Source organism: Podarcis filfolensis, assembly GCF_964270895.1.
Source record: "Podarcis filfolensis genome assembly, chromosome: 12".
In the NCBI taxonomy this organism is placed as follows: domain Eukaryota; kingdom Metazoa; phylum Chordata; class Lepidosauria; order Squamata; family Lacertidae; genus Podarcis; species Podarcis filfolensis.
The window spans coordinates 48,441,354-48,459,287 of NC_139614.1; the positions used below are offsets into that span (position 1 = coordinate 48,441,354).

Below are 17,934 nucleotides of genomic sequence, written 5' to 3' on the forward strand. Positions count from 1 at the left end.
AGGAGCCCCCAAAGATTTGCTTTGGTCCATAGCTGTGGAGCTAAGTCCATGAGCGATCCCATCACCCACTGCATAGTGGGCTAAATGAACCTTAGGTCGACCCAACATGGCAATTCTTATATTCTTAATTTCATGAGGTCTACTGGTATGCTTAGGGTGTGTGTGGCTATCAGTCAAGACACACCAACGCTACTGACCATCACATTTCGTGGCAGCAACTTCCATACATTAATTATGCGTTGCGTGAAGAAATACTTATCTGCTCTGGATCTATAGCTGATCAATTTCATTGGAAGACCGCTAAGGTCTGGTATTTTGGGAAAGGGAGTAGGAGTTCTTTCCACACCAAGCATAATTTTATAAGGTTCTATTAAGCATCCCTTCAATTTGGTGTTGTGGGGAACCCAACTAAAATCTTCCAGTGCTCTAATCTTTCTTTGTATTGAAAGTACTCTGTTTCTTGATCATTTTGGTTGCCTTTTTCTGTAACTTTTCCAGCTTTGATTTCTTCTTCTTCTTTTGTTTAAGAATTTCCCAAAATTTCAGTACATACAAATTTTAGCAACCTTTATCTATCTAATACACCTGGACTTCCCCCCAATGGTTTCGCAATTCCTCCTTGTTATACTGCATATCCTCTTTAACCACCCTTTTCCACTCCACTTAATATCCTAATTACTGCTGCTCACAGTTCAGATCCTATTTGTAAATTTATCTGACTGTTACACCTCTTTAAGTACTCTACAAAGGGTTTCTACTCCTCCCTTAGCAGTGTCTCCTCTTGATCCCTAATTTTTGTTGTCATACTCTCCAACTCCACATATTCTATCAGCTTATTTTGCCACTCCTCTTTAGTTGAGATTTCATGGTTTTTCCACCTTTGTGCATAGATTACTCTTGCTGCTGTTGTCACATTCAGAAAAGAGATTAAGTGCCTTCTTAGGGATATTGGAGTTTGTTAATCCTAAGAGGAAGACCTCTGTTTTGGGGGGAAATTATCATCTTTATAATCTTTTTTACTTTTCCATAGATCATTTCCCAGTATCATTTGGCTATTTTTGCATGTCTACCACATCAAAGGGACGCGGGTAGCGCTGTGGGTTAAACCACAGAGCCTAGGACTTGCCAATCAAAAGGTCGGCGGTTCAAATCCCTGCGATTGGGTGAGCTCCTGTTGCTCGGTCTCTGCTCCTGCCAGCCTAGCAGTTCAAAAGCACATCAAAGTGCAAGTAGATAAATAGGTACCGCTCCAGCGGGAAGGTAAACAGTGTTTCTGTGTGCTGCTCTGGTTCGCCAGAAGCGGCTTAGTCATGCTGGCCACATGACCGGAAGCTGTACGCCGGCTCCCTTGGCCAATAAAGCGAGATGAGCGCCGCAACCCCAGAGTCGGCCATGGCTGGACCTAATGGTCAGGGGTCCCTTTACCCTTTACCTTACAACATCAAAGCTGTAAAAAAAAGTGGACATGCAGCTTTGATTTCTTCTTTTGAGAGGACAAAGCAATGATTTCTGGGGTGCCAATGAAATAAGAATGCATTCTGAGGATTATGCCCCAGTATTCCTTGAAATATCTCAAAGAACTGTGGGGTGCACTTTTTCTAAAAGAAGGCAATGCGGCTGTTTCAGGTGCCTTGCTTTTAGTAAACCACTTTAGTTTGAGTAAGGGGTCTATATTTTTTGTTAAATATGTAATAAATTGTTGGACTAGCCTTGTCTTACTTAAGGAGAATCAGACCCACAACTGCGCATTTGTTTTCTTGCGGTGTCAACTTGCCGGTCCCTTGTTTGTGGCATATAAAAAAGCCTAACCACAAGGCTTTGAGAATTTTTGTTGGGTGTGTGTTTGTGTTTTCTTCTTGCCTTTTCCCTCCAAGCCTAGTGGTCTTAGCAGTTATTTTTCACTGGTTTTCAGTGACATGTTTCTGAAAGTATTGGCAGGGCTCTGTCACTGTGCACAGGTATAATTGAAACTTGTTTTCTCCAAGGAATCACTCAGCTGTGTGGTTTATTTGTTTACTGACATTGACAGAGATCTTAATGGCTTTTTAAACCCAATTTGTGCATCGCTGAATATCCTCCAAAGAGGAAGATCTGATTAAATTTATCGGTGGAATGAAGTCTCCTCTCTGCAGAGCTGTTGGCTGCATTGTGAAAGTCCGCACCCAAGTGAAGCATTCTGGGCTCAGAAACCCCATGCAGGCAGCTCTTTGTCCTACCAACCTGTTTGTCTAACAAAGATGATGCAAAGTTTCAGGGAGATTCTCTTGTCTCGCCATGGGTTTCTATACCTCCTTGAGTTCCTTGGAGGAAAGGCGGGGTATACATCTGATTAATAAATCAATTGTTCCCTTCTTCTTTGCTAATGATTCATGTCTGGACCAAATTTCATTAATATATTGCTGGGGTTTGCCAAAATTTAATTGATGTCTCATTTGTGGACATTGTAAAAGGATGTTTTCAGGAATTTTATTGACTTTGCTGCTTACCTTCCAATTAACATTTGCGTGATGAAAACTCAGACTGAGGCAGACATTTTAAAAATAGCTTCAGTATAAAGTTATTTCCATGGCTGCACAGTATTGTTAACCGTTCTTTCCATGGTGAATGTGGCATTCACCCTGTAGCAGGAATGATGTGGAGAGCCTCTTCTACACCTCCAACTCCTGGTGGAACGCTCTGTCGCAAGAGACCAGGGCCCTGCGGAATCTGACATCTTGCCGCAGGGCCTGCAAGATGGAGCTGTTCTGCCAGGCCTTTGGCCGGGGTCCAGTCTGGCTCCCCCTCTCTCCTTATAAGAACTTGCATGAAAGTGGCCCCTCAACTTTTCTCACAGGTTCATATAAGATTAGTATAAACAGATAGGCCTGGTGAGCATTTAAGGTGCCCATCCCTAATTTGCGGGTTGCCATCTGATTAGAGTTCACTTTGATTCTGATTTGATTTCAGGATGTATTTTAATTGATTGCTTGATTTTATGGTAATATGTTATATATTTGATGTTAGCTGCTCTGAGCTCAGTTTTGGCCGGGGAGGGCTGGGTATAAATAAAATCTATTATTATTATTATTAGTTAGGATATTTCCAGATGACCTTTTTATTGATACCTCCTCCTCCCAGTCTGCTCCTGGTTCTCCTTCTGACCACTCATCGCCCTCCTCCTCCAATCCCCGGGCTCTGAGGCATCTTCCCTTGGGAGTTCCCACCCCTCCTCTACATCCAGCCAGTCCGTGACATGTACAGAACAGGGCAGTGGACCCCCTCTTGTGAAACAATCCAGTTCCAGTTTTACAACATGCTGTTGTGAATGGACAACTTTGCGCAAGCAAAGGACTGTGTGAATCAGCTTTCCATCACTGATCCCAGAACCAAACTGTGCAATTTAAGCTAGCATAACCAAACACTCACCATAGTATAAATGGGGACACATTATACTTGCGTTAATTTGTTTTCTCCTTTTCGGTTTGCAGTGCCTACGACAAGAATCCTGGCTACTGGAGGGGCATCCCACAATAAAGCAATTTTACAAGTAAGTTGGGATTGCTGCATTTGGGATACCAAACCTTTGAGCTATTGGGCCAGGAGGGGACTGATCTCAAGCAGAAGTTGGGGCCAAACAAATATATTTTTTTTACAAGTCCAGACACAGATACAATTGGAGGAATGATTGTTTTGGCCTTTAGCCAACAGTGCGAAACAGCAGAGAAACAGTTGTAGGTAAGGCAGGGCTGGGTCAGCCTGTAGACCTAGGAATGTTCCCATTGAATGCTCTCACAGAAAATCAATATTGTTTAAATCAGCGGTCAGCAACCTTTTTTCAGCCGTGGGCAGGTCCACCATCCCTCAGACCTTGTGGGCCAGACTATATATTTTTTTGGGGGGGGAATGAATTCCTATGCCCCACAAATAACCCAGAGATGCATTTTGAATAAAAGGACACATTCTGCTCATGTAAAAACACCAGGCAGGCCCCACAAATAACCCAGAGATGCATTTTAAATAAAAGGACACATTCTACTCATGTAAAAACACGCTGATTCCCGGACCATCTGTAGGCCGGATTGAGAAGGCAATTGGGCCACATCCGGCCCCTGGGCCTTAGGTTGCCTACCCCTGGTTTAAACAATGGCCTGAGCACAACCTGGAGATTAACTACCTGCATGTTAGAGATTCACGACTGTTTTTTACTATTAGAAATGAAACTTAGGGGGTCATTGAAAATGTGAGGAGCACTGAAGGTTTTCACATGCCCCAGGAAGGTTACCCAGAATGGGATGCAGCCTTCAGGGCTGAAAAAAGGTTCCATACCCCTGCTTTATTATTTTGAGGCAACACTCAAAAAAGCCACAGAAACTTCCTTTGTCATGTGGCCTTCCAGATTCAGTTCCCGGGAACTTCAGCGACTAGCTATCCAAACCTGATTATCAGTACAAGGTCCCGTCTTGAAACAAACGCCGCTCTGTAAGCCTCGGCAGTGGAAACAAAACTGCCTACTGTCTCTCTTTCCCACAGTCTGGTTGTAACAGATGCTTTTTATGCTTCTCAGGTCTTGTCTGATGTGTTCAGTGCTCCAGTTTACACTATTGACACTGCTAATTCAGCCTGTTTAGGATCTGCTTACAGAGCAATCCATGGTAAGTCAACCAAAGAGTCCTCTAAGCAGCATGAACAGGATTCAAAAACTTTGTTTGCAGTTGCTGCCTCCCGTGCTTGTCACAGGCCAATCTTCAGCTTAAACTTATGTCCTTACTTGCTCTTTTTCCAAGGCTCTCTTGAGTCTGGTTATTGAACGTGCTGTGTAGGAATAGGAGAAGAGCTCTGTTGGATCAGACTAAAGTCCTGCCTAGTCTAGCATCCTGTTTACCACAATGGCCAGCCAGATGACTCGGGGAACCCACAGGCAGGGCATGAAAGCACCTTCCCTGCTTCTTGTCCCCCAGCTACTGATATTCACTTACCTTCTGCCTCTGGGTAGCATCTGGTTCCCTTGTTCCGTCAAGTGCAAGGATTTGCGTAGCGGAACTCTCACACACCTCTGCTTGCGCACGCCCTGCACTCTCCATAGATCTGCACCAGAGGTTTGGTGGAACCCCTAGAACAGATTTAGTGGGGGATGGGGTGGAGTTCCACTGAGCAAATGGAAATCCTCGTGCTGCTGTAATGAGGGACTTAGTGCTACATTGGGTTCCATCCTCTGAATCTAGAAGATCTAATTAGCTGCCAGTCACTGGCAGACCTCTCCTCCATGAATATATCTACCCCTATTTTATAAGGCTGTTTGGACTTTTCTCCCCTCTGCTCAGGGCAAGATGGTTCCTAAGTAGTCATATGGAGCCTGTTGGGTAAGGCAGGTGCCACTTCAGCTGGAACCAGAAGGAGCTGGATGGTAGGCGGCTCACCAGGTTGTTCTGTTTTTCTCTTTTCTCTGCGTCTGCCCACTAGCCGCTACAGTATACTTGACAAAACCTCCAACTTCTGTCATATGCCCCAGTCTTAGAAGCACAAGAGGTAATATGATGCAAGGCAAAAGCATGCAGTTTGTTAAATGTGCATGACTTGCTGGAAGTGTAGTCTGTGGCATGGAGGAGCGGGGGTCAATGCAGGAGGGAAACATGAAGTCCTGCCCATATAGTGGTGGAACCAAGATTGAATAAACAATAAGTATAAAATTTTGAGAGCCAACTTAGACACTCATGTGCTGTTCAAGTTCACATGATGTGTTTACTCTTCCCAGGAGGAAGGTTCCTAGACCACTTTGTAAATAATAGCATTCTTACAAAGCCTGTGTGGTGTGGTGGCCTGTGTGGTAAGTGAGTTTTGCAGGAGATAGTCCACTTTCTCTTTCAGGTCACAAATGAACTACATGGGTGTGAGTAAAACACACACAATAACAGAGTCTTGAGACACCTTAAAGCAGTGATGGCCAAACTTGACCCTCCAGCTGTATTGGGACTACAACTCCCATCATCCCTAGCTAACAGGACCAGTGGTCAGGGATGATGGGAATTGTAGTCCCAAAACAGCTGGAGGACCAAGTTTGGCCATCACTGCCTTAAAGTCTATCACAATGTGCACCCAAACATTTACCATGAAGAATCTGAATCTGTTAATCCTAAAGAGCCAAAAGACTCTTTGTAGGTGTGTTTGCTTTAACAGACCAGCACAGGTATGTGTGGACAGACAAGCTAGCAAAAATATTGGTAAAGCTAAGATAATATTTCCCCCCCTTGCCCCCAAATTTCTTCCTTTTTGTAGCTAACTCTTCCTTTTTTAAGTCATGCTTTGTCCTTGAATTTATTACTTCTCCATATTTTCCCATCTATTTGCTACTTTATTGGCGTTCCTCAATGATTACTGATACTGTTGAACTTGCAACTCTGTGGCTAGCTTTGCCCTCTATGGGACAAATTGAATGACTGACATAAACTCAATCTCCGAGACCCTGCTTGCCCAGGCCCAAGTGCATTGGAATGTAAGATCTTTACCCTTTATCCTTCACTTCTGAATGCTGACCTGACCAAGGAAGATCAATGCAATGTATTAATTTGCCAAGGAGTCCAGGCACATCCCTCATCTTGTTTCTGCTCATTGATCAGGTCTGTGATCCTCATTGCAGGACTCGTGGCAGAGACAAGCGTGTCCTTGACTGATGTTGCAAAATTAGCACCAGAGCCCAGATTAGTTGCTACTCCGACAGCTGGCATGGCTCAGGTGAGGTGGCTTCAGGCAATTTTATTGGTTGGCTTCCCCCCTCCCCCCTTTTTTTGTTTCCTTCTGCTTTAAAAATAGATTGGCCGATAATTACAATGTTTATAGAGGGGAGAGAACTTATTACGGGAAGAATCGCTTTTTTTGGATATACTGCAAATCAGTATTATAGGGTGAATCTGGGCTAGTCATTTTCAAGTCTCCTTTGTTTAAGGAATATGTTCGGGGTTGAGTGTTTGCCTTGGAATCACCAGAGTTCCCTGGGAAGGGGGAATGACCAGTTTTAAGCGTATTGTATGAATGGCAAACTTCTACCTTCAGGCACCGTATTTTTTGCTCTATAAGACGCACCAGACCACAAGACGCACCTAGTTTTTGGAGGAGGAAAACAAGGAAAAAAATATTCTGAATCTCAGAAGCCAGAACAGCAAAAGGGATCGCTGCGCAGTGAAAGCAGCAATCCCTCTTGCTGTTCTGGCTTCTGGGATAGCTGCACAGCCTGCATTCGCTCCATAAGATGCACACACATTTCCCCTTACTTTTTAGGAAGTAAGTCTTATAGAGCAAAAAATACAGTAACTCTTTCTGGATAAAACTGAATGGAGATGAACCTCTGCACATTACAAAGGATTTGGGTGCATGTTGGACTGTGTGAATTCAGTAGAGCTCAAACCTAACCGTCTCCTGTGGTTGTGCATTTCAGAAGAAGGGAGGGTTGGTTGTACTGGGTAAGCAGTTTTTTCAACTAAACCTGCCCACTGCTACTGATTTTCACTGAAGATTCTGCATAAACTTCTCGGGGATACTGTGTTCCTGTTATGGTAAAGCTTTATGGCCACATATGCCTCTGTGGTCACCTGTTGTGCATTGAACTACCTTGATGTTGGGATGCCCAACTTGCTGCATTGCATTAGTAAATCAGTGCCATGTTACCATTGGTGGAAGGCGTCTTAGATGGGATTAGCCATGAGTGTACAGATGTCAAGGGTTTGGAGCTGTAAATTAAGCCCTTGGGGGGCTAGCCACCTCCTCCTGAGAATTTTAACATGCACTGTAGCAGCAAGTATTAGCAACAACAACAAAAGTAATTATGCCAAGCATGTTACAAGTCACTGGCAGAGAGTAGCTTGCTGCTGATGGGAACCAGCTATCCAACCCTAGCATGGCTGGACAAATTCCCACGACTGCAGCCCCTACGCTTTGGAGCCACTCCTCTTGACCTGCCTTTCTGTGCAGTAAACACATCGTGTGTTTACTCTTCCCAGGAGGAAGGTTCCTAGACCACTGCAGTTCAAACCCTTTGTAGATGGGAAGCGTTTTTATAAAGAGACACTGGCATGGTGGCCTGTGTGGTAAGTGAGTTTTGCAGGAGATAGTCCACTTTCTCTTTCAAGTCACAAATGAACTACATGGGTGTGAGTAAAATACACACAATAACAGAGTCTTGAGACACCTTAAAGCAGTGATGGCCAAACTTGGTCCTCCAGCTGTTTTGGGACTACAACTCCCATCATCCCTAGCTAACAGGACCAGTGGTCAGGGATGATGGGAATTGTAGTCCCCAAACAGCTGGAGGACCAAGTTTGGCCATCACTGCCTTAAAGTCTTTCACAATGTCCACCCAAACATTTGCCATGCAGAATCTGAATCTGTTAATCCTAAAGTGCCAAAAGACTCTTTGTGGGTGTGTTTGCTTTAAAAGGAAAGAGGAAAGGCACCGGAACTGACATGATCTCTCTGTTTTCCAACACAGTCCAATCCCCTTGCAGTCAGATTGGTATTTCTGGTATCAAACGGAGCATGTCCATTTTTGAGCAGCAACCAATGCCAGGCACTGACAACTTGTACCATAGAGAAGCAGGGATGGAGCAATTTGCCTTACATACATCATGGCCTTACCATCCCAGAGGCAGATCTTAATTTAAGTAAGAAACTAAGCGTTGAAAACAAACCAACACGGGTTTGCTTCTGGCAGATTCACCCCTGTATAATGTATAGAGCAACTTACTCTATGTCCTAAGCTCATTATGCTGAGCTCTTCCCTGCCAGAAGTAGCCAATAATGTGGATTTAGGGGGCAGATAAATGCACAGGACACAGGGTAAGTTGTACTATACATTACAGAGAGGTGCAGAATTGCCATCCTTTGTACAGACCCATGCTTTCTCATAGCATGTAGTTTTCTCCTTTTCCTGTTTTTTTCTGTTTGGGGGGCCTTGATGTCCTCAGACCAGATCTTACTAAAAATGCATTCTCCCTGGCCCCCCAACACTTCCCTTCCCATTTTAGAAATCTATACAATTCTGCTTGTTGACAGCATGGCTTCCTGTGTGAGCTTCATGGCTGCAAAACCACAAAAGCCAGAGGGCCTGTCAGTAATATAGTGTGCTAGCATGAAAAGTGCAGGAGAAGTTCATAATCTGATGAGTCAGTTTGGTTCTGTTTTTAACAGGGCTGCTTCTCTCTGTCCATCTGATTTCATTCTGTCGAGTTTAGCAGCTTTCACTTAAGTGATGGTTCTTTTTATAAACTTCAAAGTCAACCTGAGGTTAAGCGCTGTCTTCCTGGGGAATTCTCTGCAAAGCAACCTGCCTAACCTCATGTGAAGTTGTCTTGATCACAACCCTACGTTTTCTTTTTTTGGAGGGTATGAAATTTGTATCTTTGCCATGTGAAGAAATGCAAGCAACAGTTTTTAAAAAGCCACACACACGTGGATGGGCATGCGCACAAACAAAACCCTTCGCAGGGGATTAAGTATGTGTCTCCCTACGCACATTCACAGATGCATATAAATCAAATGATTACTCAATGCTGTTGAATGAGCAAGCTGACTCCATTGAAAAGTGTTGCCTTTGGAGCAGAATTTGCAATGGATGGGGAAGTGCTTTCTGGTGTGCAGATATGGGCTCCTGGTTTGAAGCCTTGAACTTGGGTGAGGCATGGATTCCCGTTTTTTCCTTCAGCAGCACCAAGACCGCTTGTCAAAATAGAGGAGGATAAGCCATTCACAGTGGGATGCCAGCACCAGAGAGCTCAGTCCTCTTTGTCCTGTGCATCAGAATCCAAAATTGCCAGTCCTATAACATGGTCGGCTATCCAAGGTCTGCTGCAGTCCTATAGTCTTAGCAACTAGAAAGAAGCCACTCTTCACTTCCAGGTTGCATGCCTGCATGCAGCCTGCTTTGTCTGCTCTAGGTACTTGGTGTCTGTCTAGCGGCTGTTGGCACACACCAGTCTGGTACCTCAATCACACATACAGTGGTACCTCAGGTTAAGTACTTAATTCGTTCCAGAGGTCCGTTCTTAACCTGAAATCGTTCTTAACCTGAGGCACCACTTTAGCTAATGCTACGCTGCCGGAGCACAATTTCTGTTCTCATCCTGAAGCAAAGTTCTTAACCTGAAGCACTATTTCTGGGTTAGCGGAGTCTGTAACCTGAAGCGTATGTAACCCGAGGTACCACTGTATACCGTATTTTTCGCTCTATAAGATGCACCAGACCACAAGACGCAACCAGTTTTTGGAGGAGGAAAACAAGAAAAAAATAATTCTGAATCTCAGAAGCCAGAACAGCAAGAGGGATTGCTGCACAGTGAAAGCAGCAATCCCTCTTGCTGTTCTGGCTTCTGGGATAGCTGCGCAGCCTGCACTCACTCCATAAGACGCACACACATTTCCCCTTACTTTTTAGGATCGAAAAATTGAGTCTTATAGAGCAAAAAGTACGGTAAGTCACCGCCCGATACTACAGACATCAAATGATGAACATCCATGTGTGACAAGCTCTCTTCACACCAGGTTGTTTCACATAAAGCCAATATATAGATGGGTGGTGTCTTGAAGACATTGTGGACCCAGACGTTCACATACATCAAATGTAAATATACACCCAAGGTTTATTTCAGCACTGAAGTTGCTCCAAGGAATGTAGGCTAGCATTGTGCCGTTCGCCCAGTGAAGCTGCCTTGCCTCTTTTCACTTGTCAAACCAGCTCACAGACTGCTTTTTAAAATCCCCAGCGTTAGCAAAAACAAATAAATGACAACACAGGTATTAGACAATCCTGAAGCAAAAGAGAAAGAGAAAACAATTACACCCATGAGTAGATATCAAGACTAATTTTACGAATGCTCCGTTGCGTTGCCCCCCACCAACATTTTAATAATAGGAGTGAGTGCAATGAAACTGAAGCACGCTGCCCTGTATCCCTTCTTGGAGACGGCGACGACATGCCTCATTGCACGGAAAACCTTGCTTCTTGTACCCCCTGACAGATTTGCAAGTCATGTTCCACTGAGCCACTGAATAGGAAACAATGCAAGTGGGGTTGTGTGGGCTGGTTATGTTCTGGGTTTTCAAAAGGGAAATGGATTAATAATTCTTGGGTAGTGTCAGTGTGCTCTCATGTGTGAAGTTTTCGAGTTGATTCTGGTTTCAAGTCCATCTAGTGAGCCATCTAAGAGTGTGTGTGTGTGTTTGTGTCTAAGAGAGACAGAATGGTCTACAGGGTCTCCCATTGCCTCTGTTGAAATACCAGTAATTTTGGCTTCTCTCCAAATTTTTCCATCCCTGCTGTTCACTACTAGATCTCTGTAACTAAGAATTAATGCATGAGCTTGCTTCCTTCCGACTCTTTCCCAATCAGAGGCTGAAGAGAAGGATAAAAATGTGAATGCTAATAATAATAATAATAATAATAATAATAATTTATATTGTAAAGAGGGCATGTGTTTTCATTTTATGATTATTTTTACAGCATCTAGATTCTATTTAAAATTATATGGTAGAAGGCAAGGGAGAGTAGAGAGAGAGAGAGAAGCGAGAGTTCTTTTTCCATTAAACTTATTTTATTACAGTGCTAGCTTATGCTGCAGTTCTTGTTTTGTAACTGAGGCTTGAGGCCTGTTGCTCAGATTTCGCTTTAGTGTTTATGCTACAATTCGCTCAATATTAGCCTTGGAGTTGGCTTCTGGTTCTTGGGTGGTGAAAAATCAGGGTGCCGCCCCCCAAAGTCTTCTTTTCTGGTATTCACCTGTTTAATTGCCAAACAAAGGAATACCTTAGAAAATGATAGCAGAAGTTGAACAGGTTCACACAGGAGAAAGTGGTAAATACCTGATTTGCATACAGTTTGGAACAGCATTCCTCAATCTGGTGGCCATCAAATATTGTTGGACTACAACTCCCATGAGCCTTAGGCAGCATGGCCAATAGTCAGGGATAATGGGAGTTGCAGTCTAGCAATGTCTGGTTTGGGAAAGCTGACTCAGAGCTTAGTAGGTTAAACCAGCACACTGAATTGTGTCTCCAAGCAAACTGGGAGCCAGGTTGAGGAACCATTGTTGGCATAGGAACAGAGGCTTTCAGCCTTTTGGGGCCTGTGGGCATATTTGGAAATGTAAGACACTGTTTTGGATACCACAAAGTACCCATTTCACAGAGTAAAAACTAGCAATGCTCAGACAACCATCCCAAAGAAAACAGCTACCTTCTAAAAGCAAATAAAAACCACAAAAAGCGTACCCCCCCCAAAAGTCAGGCAACCCCCTCCCAACCAACCCAAAATAGAGGGAGAGACAGAGAGAGAGAGCGCGAGCAGGGGCCTTGGTGGGTGCCAAGGGTTTTGGCTGAGGGTGCTGTGGTTCCCCTGGGTGCCATATTGGGCAATCTAGACATTGAACAAAGCCAGCCATGTAGAATTTAACAAAACAGGAGATTCATCTAATAACATGGAGGTGTCTGTCTTTGCGGTCTGGACTCTTGGCAAATGCCCTCATTTATCATGATGATGTTGCGGTGTTGGAAAGCTGGCCTGGAGCAACTGATTCTGTCTTCAAATCAGTGGACAAATGAATAGGCTGTTAAAAGAGCCATCTAATGGTAATTAATTTTTGCTCATTATCCATCCAGGGTGGATTTGAATGACCAGCTGAGCCCATCAAGTTCTTTGTGTCTTGTTTCAGTAAACCTATTGAGGCTTCTCCCCCAACCCTCATTTGATAATAAAAAGGAGAAGAGGTAGAAGAGAAGATTTGAAAACATTTCTTTTAGAAAAGGAAGATTAATCCGAAGCAGTAGGCATGACTGAAATAACTGGGAAGATTTTATAACACTAAGTATATGCTAACAGACAGTAAGAATCCATTATTACGGCATTAAAATGCAGCACTAGTTTAGCAATCTATTAAAACCGGAGATGCTTGGCTTGTTGGTTAATTAAGCCAAAAGGCACAAGAATGGAGTACGATTATCTCGGAAGATAATCACAGCGCTGGTGTTTTTACAAGCCACATGCCCTGCAAAACGGCCTAACAATGTTAAGGCACATGACACTTGCTTCAAGGCCTCTCGCTGTTTTTGTGCATATGCATGGAAGTTGTTAATACAAAATGTTTGTGATTACCTTCCAAAGCCTTAAACTTGCTGCCTACCTCTCTTATATACTGTATACTCAAAAGCTATGGTTTTCCCAGTAGTGATGTATGGAAGTGAAAGCTAGACCGTAAAGAAGGCTGATCGCCGAAGAATTGATGCTTTTGAATTATGGTGCTGGAGGAGACTCTTGAGAGTCCCATGGACTGCAAGATCAAACCTATCGATTCTTAAGGAAATCAGCCCTGAGTGCTCACTGGAAGGACAGATCCTGAAGCTGAGGCTCCAATACTTTGGCCACCTCATGAGAAGAGAAGACTCCCTGGAAAAGATCCTGATGTTGGGAAAGATGGAGGGCACAAGGAGAAGGGGACGACAGAGGGCGAGATGGTTGGATAGTGTTCTTGAAGCTACCAGCATGAGTTTGACCAAACTGTGGGAGGCAGTGGAAGACAGGAGTGCCTGGCATGCTCTGGTCCATGGGGTCACGAAGAGTCGGACACGACTAAACGACTAAACAACAACTCATAGCCTGATGCTGAGACCATGTTCTCTGAGCTACCCAAATTACATGCATGTGCTTGCAGCCTTTTAAATGTGCAGAATGGAACAGAGGGCTGTAACGCTGACTCCTGTGATTGGCAGCGCTTCAACCCCTAGACCAGCCTTGGCCAACCTAGTTTCCTCCGCATGTTTTGAACTACAACCCCCATCAGCCTGTGCTGGCTGGGACTGATGGGAATTGTAGTTTAAACCACCTGGGATACCAGGTTTGGAAAAGGTTGCCCTAGATTATACATCCCTGAAGCAATCCACCCAGCTGTGCAGTGTGCATTTGGGACACCCCTTTGTCCCTTTGTTTAACTTAAGGAAAGAGGACCATATGGCAGACAACCATGTTGAGTGAATTTACCTTCATTTGAAGATTCCTTCAAATGTTGGTTTTGCTTCCTCGAGGGACTTTCAGCCATGTCCAAGGAGGAGGAGCCATCAGAGGGAGAAAGGCTTCCATCTAATGAGCATATTACCAGCTGAATGAGGTTTCACAGTAAGTGGGGTGGTTCCATTTGTTGGGTGAAATGTCACGTTAATACAGTGGTACCTCGGTTCTCAAACGAAATTTGTTCAGCTTCTTAAACGTCCGAAAACCGAGGCTCAGCTTCCCATTGGTTGCAAGAGCTTCTTGCACTCAGCGGAAGCCGCGTTGCATGTTTGGGTTCCGAAAAACATTCGAAAACGGAAGCATTTACTTCCGGGTTTTCAGCGTTTGGGAACTGAAATGTACGACAACGGAGCTGTTTGGGAACCAAGGTTCTAGACACATCAAAAAAGTGTTTCAGGAAAATGTGTTGTAAACCTCATAATGGGAAATCGCGTTGGTGAAAAATGGAACTCTACAGCGTCATCTGGTGTCACAGTGTTATAACGCATTTAAAATTCTTTTTCTTTACTAATATAGCTGAGTCCTATGTCAATTCCCTTGCTGGGGTCATTCACAGAACTGGGCAAATAGCTTGAGAGAACCTTTGCTCTAGGTGGACTTGCTGTTTTAAAACAATCACTGCCTGTTGGTATTGATTTCTTATGGATTATTATTTTGTTTTATGGTGGTTTGTGGATTTTATTGCTTTTGTTTGCTGCTTCGCAGGCCTTTATTTATTTTTTGCAGTGAATGCAAGTAACTGAAATCTCATTGAGGGTCAGGGCAAAGAGAGGAAAACTGTCTTTGTTTGCTCTTCTCTTTCATCCTCCACACATCCATGCCCTGATCCAGCCCCTTACATGGGTATCATCAGTTGCTGGATCAGGGGCTGCATACGTAACCCAAATGTCTGTGAAGTGACGCCTTGGTTTGTCCATGCTGCTTTGTTTTCAATGGGATGTGCATTTGGATTGTCACAGAAATAATAAAACTGAAAAATGTGTGAGAGCAAGGCTGAGCAAGTAAAGGTTGGAATGTGAAGGTTGTGCTTTTTTAGAGAACCGTGAAAGAAGGACAGAAGGACATGCGTACAAGAGTTTTTGCTAAAACTGTTAAGGACAGTTCCTTGTGATTAAACCAGTGGAAGCTAGTAGAAGGAAGTACTGGCAGATATGGACATAACTGCCCCTTTGCTTCCCTGTGCTTTTTTCCCATATTTGGTGTGTCACCCCTCAGCTGCATGCTGTTGGAGGTTGTGTTGCCTTGCCCTTGCAATTCCCAAATAAACATCCTGTTTAATGGACAGTTTGAGTCTGGATCTTCTTGGCCATCCAGGAAGAACCCACAGGATATATTGGGTATTGAACCCCAAAATTTCCCCAATGAGATGAGCCTGGATGTGTATCCCACTGAAAGCAAAGTAAAGACAGCATCTTCACTTAGATGTGCATTCAACTTAACCTCCCACCCCTAATATACTGCTTCATGAAGTGATAGCTTACTTCCACATTATGGGGTGCGGGGGTGGGGATATTCATTTGGTTTGCAGATCTACCTAATTTGCGTGGCAAGTTCCTGCCCCCCACCAGGGAGAAATAAAGACACAGGACACCAAGAATTAAGGTTAATGGGCAAATTAGGCCACAACTTTATTGATTTCAGGAATGAGAGGCATTGGCTTAGGCATTGGTCCTATCGACTAGCCGGCTCCAGCCCGTTTGCTGAAGACCGGGAAAGGTTAACTCCATAAAGGGGGAGTCCTGCTGAGGCACGTCGACTAGGAGATCCCCCGGGTCACCGCTTGGGGGCGTGCCTTAGGCCCACACCTCCATAGGCTTCGGACAGGGCCATGCCCCCCGGAGTCCTTTATTGGACTACCCTTCGCTTTTGGGGGGAGGTGATGGCGTTTCCTCCCCCCCACATCCTCTTAACCCCTCCTTACCAAGGCCTAACCGCCAATGCCGAGGAGTTGTGACGAGTTGCTACGAGGTAGGCGAAAAACCAAATGGCTGCAAATTGCCAATTGGGAAAAATTCCTACCATGCCCCTTGCGGCGAGAGACCGAAGTCCATAGCAAAGTCAGAAGCCTACCTAGAGGGAGGGAGGGTGGGAAAACGTGCTGGCTGGCGCGGCAAAAAGAGGGCGAGCCCCGGCTTTCACAGATCCCTATTCCTCCTTCAGATCTCAACCGCTTGATGGAGAAAACTGCCTGCTCTTTCTATGCACTGAGGAGCCATAGTGGAGACTTGTAATGTATCTCCCACTTGCTTCAGATGCAGTTAAGGACAGGTAGCAAGTGAAACTAATTTACCCACTGGTAGCTGCCACGTATGCAGAAGTCTGCTGAGTGCATCGCTACACGCAGCAAGATCAGGCTTCTCCGGGTGGCCTGTATAATTACTTTTTGTAAAATATCACTCCTTGTGATGCATTAGATTTTGCTGCTGTAACGACGAGGGAATTTATGTTCCTAAGGGTCCTTTTTAACGCATCGTTGAGTGTTCTTTATTTCCTTTGGACATCAATTACAAAAAATAAATCCATTTAATTGCCTAAGGCTATATACTCCAGAAATCTCTTAGAAGGAGATTTCCAAAATAAGGTCAATAGAATGCAGCTACCTGAAATGCGAAGGAATTAGACTTCACATTTTCAGCTGCTGCGGGTAGGTAAGGGTTCGGATTATTAACCTTTGATTTTATTGTCATGAATTTTTATTCCTGTATTTCTAGCCACACCCTTCATTGATTAACAACCCCAAGGTGGATTGCATTTAAAATCCTCAAAAACATAAAAGTCCAGTTCATAACACAACAGAATCAGATAAACTATAAAGATTAAGAGAAGCATACCATTTAAGAATGCACACAGTCTCGTCACATTAAACTCTTGCAAAACCCCGGGCAAAGAGAAGTTAGCAACTGGTGCTGAAAAGCAAACAAAGTCAGGACCATTCATACTTCAGAAGGAAAGGCATTCCATACAAGAGATGCCAACACAGAGAAGACCCTGCTTGTCTTTCGTGGGCATGAAAGCTTATGCCATGATACATTTGTTAAGTCTTTAAAGGTACCATGAGATTTGGGTTTCCTGCAATTGATGTAATGACTTGGGATTAAACTGTCCAGGCAACTTCTCTCACCACACAGATACTGGTCAAGGTACAAGTGGGCTCTGTGAGTTGAAACTTGGCAACTAGGGTATAACATCTCGTTGTTTGTTTGTTTGATTAGATTAATTGGATTAAAAACATTTTGATTGATCGAAAGAGCAACTCCAGTTAACCATGCAAGAGTCTTAAAAAGAAATAATTGGTATACAACATTGTATATAATCCACTTAATTTTATTTATTATTTCATAAAATTTATGCATCGCTTGATTGTAAAAAACAACAACCTCAAAGCCATTTACAAAAAAGATAAAACAGTAAGGTAAGGTATAATAAGTATAATTATTGTACTTACATGCAAATCCCACTATCCAAACACTTGCTGTTTGAAAAGTCAGTTATCAAAACACAAGAGATTAGTACCCAGGCCTTGCTATGCACACTGCAGATTCCGATATCCAAACAGCCAGACCTGTGTGTAATATTGTAAACAAATAAGCAGTCTTAAACAAGCCTTACTTCTTTGTGTTTTGCTCGTCCACGGCAGCCATTTTGCCAAAAACAGGGCGGGGGGGGGTTAGAATCATAGAATCATAGAATTGTAGAGTTGGAAGGGATCCCGAGGGTAATCTAGTCCAACGCCCTGTGGTGCAGGAATCTCAACTAAATCCTACATGAGAAATGGCCATCTAACCTCTACTTATAAACCTCTAAGGAAGGAACATCCCCTCAATTTCTTCATCCAAGTCTTTTATAAAGATGTTGAACAACAACAGGCTGAGGACAGAACCCTGTGGCTCCCCAGTTGTCACTTTTCCCCA

General features: G+C 43.9%; 1 protein-coding gene across 10 annotated transcripts in view; it reads left to right on the forward strand.

Moving 5' to 3' along the window:
• Positions 1-17,934, forward strand: part of XYLB (xylulokinase) — a 114,822-nt gene that overhangs the window by 86,901 nt on the left and 9,987 nt on the right. For 7 of the 10 annotated variants that reach the window (XM_083579678.1, XM_083579682.1, XM_083579684.1 and 4 more), the window contains exons 16-18: positions 3,468-3,526; positions 4,544-4,631; positions 6,614-6,708. In XM_083579678.1, coding sequence (XP_083435804.1) covers positions 3,468-3,526; positions 4,544-4,631; positions 6,614-6,708 — 242 coding nt within the window. Of the gene's footprint in view, positions 1-3,467; positions 3,527-4,543; positions 4,632-6,613; positions 6,709-14,037; positions 14,129-17,934 lie in introns of all 10 variants that reach the window. The other 3 variants (XM_083579685.1, XM_083579680.1, XM_083579677.1) reach the window with 2 other exon arrangements.